Below are 5,719 nucleotides of genomic sequence, written 5' to 3'. Positions count from 1 at the left end.
GGGGAAAAACTGGAGTCTTTCTTCCTGTGTGTATTCAGAGTAAATGCAGCATGTCAAAAGGGGGATTTATTACGTCCCCAAAAGAAAAACATTCTCCCGATGATGAAAACATGATTGGGCGACCTGGGTAGCCCTCCCTAACTTCTGCTCTACTGTCACAGTAATTACCCTTGGAGCCCCGTGGCATCCGACCTTGGTGAAAAAGACCCCGGGAAAAGCAAAGAGCCACAAATATCAACAAAAGACGCATTTTGAGGCGAAAGGGATGCGACCTGGGAGAGCCGAGCTCCCTGTCCATCACTCGGAAGTGTTGTGAATGGCTACAAAGCCCCCCAGAGTGGGACTTTGTGGGATTTGGACGTTGCCAAGAGCGAATGCCACATTGCCTTGCCAAGTATTAGGGAGAAGACAAGAAAATCCCACCACACGTTGAGAAATATCAACAAAGCTCCAGCATAAAGGCCACATTCACAAGTACACAAAGCCAAAAAGGCTGGACGGTATAGGGCTAAACGGAGCGTATTATGTTGCACTGATGCCACAAGGTCTGAGGCAGAGGTGGAAGTTAGGCCTCTGCTTTACATTCCAAGAAAAGGGGCACACAACCGTGACTCCGGGGGGAAATACAGTTGCCCTGTGCCTTAATCTATCATTCTGACTGTCATTTTATCCACTGTGCATCGCCAAGTGAATTAAAGCCACTTTAAGAAGCTCAATGAACGCCTTTTGTATCCCATTATCTTCTTGTTCCACAGCTTTGTGGGCAAAGTTACGCATCAGCGAATCAGTAATGTCTTGAAAGGCTGTTTGGAAAAGAAATATCCGCTCATCGGATTCACACATCCTATGACTAGGAAGCGCTGAAAGTGAAGGCGTTGACTTCCAAAATGGATAAAAAGGCTCAAATTATTAGAGGAGTCCGCGCTAGCTGTTGGCTCAAGCTGAAGAATTCCTTCTTGATTTTCATTTTGCTATTTAACGCTCACATCTACATTCCTCAACAGCATTTTGAATACACTGATGTTGTGTGGAACAATCTATAAATTCAACATGTCACCCTAATAATCTCTATATCAACACTACTTTTGGATATTTCCATTGAGGCCTGGCAAACAGACACCCGTCCTCGTGCCAACAAACATCTGATGACGACTGAAATATTTCAGTTTCTTTAAATTTGTCTCTTGCATTCAATTTACACAGCACTTTCTTAATATCAAAAAAATTATTTCTTTATCATTGTAAGCTCAATTGGTCATAAGTGTTTCTATGAGCAGAGTTGTGTTCCTTTATATCTGCTCTTTCACACACACTTTCATGCATACATGATCACAAATGTATCTGAAGTTGATACTTGACAGACACTGGAGAATGCGCTGATCATTGATTTTTTTATTTTATTTTTTGGTTTTTGTTTTTTGTTTTTTACGTACATGACTTTTTTAACTTAAGTAACCAGATCAAATTATCCGCTTACTGGCTGGTTTGTTGGGAAGTTGCAGAAAAGCAATTCAAAGTTTGCTAAGTTATTATAATATTTGCCGATGAGAGCTGGTTTGACCTGCTGGGAGCTGCTACCACACCAAGACAGACGGATTCAGGTTACAGGACAATCAAACTACGAGTTAAACTTACAATAGCATAATTTCCAAACACTGTCTTTGAGATCTCCTCTTATTATCTGATAAATACGACTGTTAAAAACACTTGCTGCTCGGAAATAGAATACAGACACGTCTGCAGGAGGTTCAGTTCCTGTGTGCATGGACATTAAAAGGTAAAATGACAGGGGTTAACTTTGCTGAGGTATCGCAGCCCTCTCCCGGGTCAAGCACACACCGGGCACCTTTCCACAGGGGAACACACAGAGAGGGTCTTGTTCTGCGGCCCATGTGCAGGTCAGTGCCCGGCAGGTAGGAGTGAAATGATAGGTCTCCCCAGACACACAGCACAGAGGACGCACTGTTTCCCCACAGCTGAAGCATCCACTGGAATGCAATATAGGGCGGCAGGTAACTTTCAGTTCACCGCATACCTTTATCGAAAATCTTCAAATCCCAGGAAAGCCCCCTCCTGCCATCTGACACGTTGGTGGGAATTCAAAAACGGGCAGGACAGAGATCCGGACTTGACAGGCATCAAGCTGAAATGAGGATTAGTGTCTTAAGGAGGGACAGTCGGCGGCGTTACTTATGTTTAGAGTTTGGTCTGCTCGACACTTGAAATCCATCGAGGTCTGGCAAACAGATACCGGTCCTATTTAATATAGCGTTAAAATGGTTGTTATTTATGCACGTTTAACATTAAAAGACAATTCTACTCCCAGAGTCATTAAAATACCATCTTTATGTCTCATTTTAAAAAACATTTTCTCACTTTACACTGTAGGCACAGTAACAACTGTGCAAAAGGGAACGTTTTTTTTAAAGAAATAAACTTCCAACAATCCAGTTACTTAATATCCAAATTCCAAGCAAACATAGTTTAAAATATTATACATTCTACATCTAAACAGTAAACCACTACTAGCAAAAACATGCAATACCTAGATAACCTCCAGACCTCAATCGAGCCACTGAAGAATTCAAAAAGGTAGATATAAGAGTTTTGAACAACCTCTGAAGTGCAGTTCTCTCCAGTCACGCCCCCATTCTGGTCAAATCCCAGAAGAGAGTCCACTGTAACAGAAACTGCAAGCAGACACCAGTCCTGACCAAATGCAGCCTCCATATATATATTGTAATATTTTAGAACAGATTATGGCAGCCAAGCCTAAAGCTATATATATTTTGGGGTTTTTTGGGGGGGGTTTTTTCCCATGGGATGAAATGACTGACAGTCAGTAGATTGTCCAATAGTAGTACTGCTGACCCCACTTTGAGCTCACTGTTTCAGTTATCCGGACCAACAAAAGCAAACCAACGCTGCTTCGTATATAGAACCGCAAGTGGTGGCTGCTCCCAGCAACTGTTCACTGACCTTAGACAGCAAAAGCATTTCATCAATCAAATTCGGGGAAATAAAACAATGATTCACAATTCACCTGGTGTTCCATCTGAACACGCCTTTAGACTGGGTTTCACTCACTTCCCCAGCACTTCCCCAGCCACTCGTCTCTTGACACTGGGCTGAGCTATTCTGAGCTAGTGTGCTGGGAGGTGGCTGCCCAAGAGTTTATTTGGGGTGTTTAGAGCAAGCTTTTTGGGATTCAATCTTATAGAAGGAGCGCAGGGAATCAAAACATGAACTGAACATGGTTGAAAACTCGCAGTGGGAATGGCAAAACTAACAGCATTTTCACATGTTGTAGTTCCACTCTTAGATGTAATTTTAAATAAAACACAAATGGATGTTTAAGTTAAATGAAACATCCAATCAGATGTTACCCAAGTGTAAATACTACATATTATTTTAAATATCCATTAGTTGTGTTTCTGTAAAGGATAGTATTCTCCAATGTGTCCCTGACAGGTTCAGCTGTGCCAGCTCAGAAGTATAATATAATCTTCATTTAATGCCATTATTATGTCACGTGTCTTTGCAGTCAGAGCGTGCTCTGTTCTGTCAACCGTCCATCAGCCCATGTACTGCCATTATGCAACAACCCCTAGATGTGAAAAAACACAGCGCACATTCCTTCTGAAGTCTATTCAAGACCCCCTCATCTGGTTCAAAGTCTTGATTGTGTACTTTGGTTTTACATGAGGGTATTACTTTCTGGACAGTTGTTATTGTTCGTCAAAGTTGTGCGGCATGGGCCTCCCTGAGCGCTGCTGGCAAAGGAACAGCCAAACTCGCTTCTTCATCTGGGACACAAACCACAAGCATCACACATACACAAGGAGCAATAACCACAGGATGCAATATCTCCGCACCTGAACGCACCTCCAACACAAACATCAGCATGGAAAAAAACAAACAAATGGTATGCAAAAATATGCTAGTGCAGGTACAGCATTTGGTAAGATAAATACAATCCAGAGAAGCAAAGCCATTCAGCACAAGAAGCATTCTGCGCACAACAGTGCCTGCAAGATGAATCAATGGACAATTAAAGTGCTTGGTGATTGAGTGATTCAAATTCTGACCACATGAACTGTGTGTCAACCTCAGTCTTCCGTCAGAACAGCAACGAACAGCCCCACATTTGTCAAGCTTCTTCTAAAATGTGCCTTTTAAAATCACAAGTGAATGCGGATTGTTTATGCTCAGCGTGGCCGACACTTGGCTACTTCACTTGAGCGACAGTTTCAACACTTTCGCACCACCCCATTACTTCAACCACAGCTCTGCTGGCAGAGTCAGGGCATTCATTTCCCACAGCTCCCCATGTGCCCACAGGCCCACACGCCTCAGCGCCAGCTGTTTTTCTGTGCCACTGGACAAGTCAGCGTATCTAGGACAAGTCAAGCGAGACGTCTAGAAGTGTCTATTTAGTGTTACTACCCAGCTTGGCCAAACGTTCACGATGGTGCAGGATTACAATGTCTCCACTTTGATGTGATTAGCAGTGTTGAATATCTTCCTATTTAAAAATCAGTGTGTGTGCAGGTCACAGGGCACTGACCACCAGAGAAACAATCAATTATTTCCATTACATCAGTACACGTAGGATCACTGCTGATGGTCCCTGTGCTTTTTGTCATGGAGTGCAGGCATGACTGAACTTGGACCTTTTGGAGTTGTCCTTGGAAGTCATTATAGTCAATGGTTTATCACAGAAGCAGAGCCTAATGTCAGAGCATGTATGAGACACACAGTTTACATGGATTGATGGTTGTGTTCAAGCTGTTTCTAATTTATGTAACAACCGCTGGCTTTATTCTGGTCTACATGAGAACTGATTAAAGCATGCTTTTCACTGCTGTATGGTCTCTATGTGCTTTTTCCCTTGACTCAGAACACTTTATGTTTAGTTTGTCAAGTGCAACCAAAGGTCGGAAATTCTTATCTGAATCCAAATCAGACATAAAGATAGTCAAGTGGGTTATAAAGCACGCATACATATGCAAACAAACCCTTCCAGCGTGCAGCGACAACAACCGGAACAATCGCGCAGCCCCATCTGCACCAACTCCTGTTTTGACGCCCACTCGTGTCTGCACGCGTCTGGCCCCCGAGCAGTTCTTACCTTTTTCAGGCTCTCTTTCTTCTTCTCCTCCTCATGTTGGCAAACAGGCATTTGCAGAAAGTCCTCTTCACAGCAGATGAAGCTCACTGTGCATCCCATCCGAGCAAATCCAGAGCGCACACGTCCACTCCAAACCCATCCAGATCGTCTCCCCTTTGGTTCCCCTTCTTTCACGCCTCTGCTGCTGCAGGCACTTAGTAGGACTTGGTTCCGCTCAAACAGGCCACCAATGTGCGCAGTCGGTCTGGCATCGCTGCGCTGCCAGCCGAGCATGAAACAAGTTGATGAGTTTCCCGCACTCGTTACCAGCCACCAGGCGCTGAGGTGACTTCCCGCTGTGGAGGACAGACAGGTAGGGCTCTCTCTCTCTCTCTCTCTCTCTCTCTCTCTCTCTCGCTCTCTCAATTCAATTCAATCTAGCTTTATTGGCATGAATGTAAAACAACAATATTAATGTTTAATGTTAAAATAAAGTAAATAAAACAGTAAAAGTGTGTGTTTGTGTGTAAAACAACAAAAAAATAATAACTAAATAAAAATAAATATTAAAAATAAATAATAAAACAGCAAGCAAGTGTTGTGATTTCA

The 5,719-nt window shown here is 43.1% G+C and overlaps 1 protein-coding gene across 6 annotated transcripts in view; it reads right to left on the bottom strand.

Annotated features, from left to right (window-relative positions):
* tns1b (tensin 1b) overlaps nt 1-5,427 on the bottom strand; it is a 198,673-nt gene extending 193,246 nt beyond the window's left edge. For 4 of the 6 annotated variants that reach the window (XM_046053606.1, XM_046053607.1, XM_046053610.1 and 1 more), the window contains exon 1: nt 5,132-5,427. In XM_046053606.1, the coding sequence (XP_045909562.1) occupies nt 5,132-5,404 (273 nt within the window). In that variant the 5' untranslated portion in view covers nt 5,405-5,427. The remainder of the gene's footprint in view (nt 1-5,131) is intronic. The other 2 variants (XM_046053609.1, XM_046053611.1) reach the window with 1 other exon arrangement.
* Nucleotides 5,428-5,719: the final 292 nt, after the last annotated feature.

Source organism: Micropterus dolomieu, linkage group LG07 (genome assembly GCF_021292245.1).
Source record: "Micropterus dolomieu isolate WLL.071019.BEF.003 ecotype Adirondacks linkage group LG07, ASM2129224v1, whole genome shotgun sequence".
Taxonomy (NCBI): domain Eukaryota; kingdom Metazoa; phylum Chordata; class Actinopteri; order Centrarchiformes; family Centrarchidae; genus Micropterus; species Micropterus dolomieu.
This window is presented reverse-complemented; position numbering and strand designations above follow the sequence as displayed.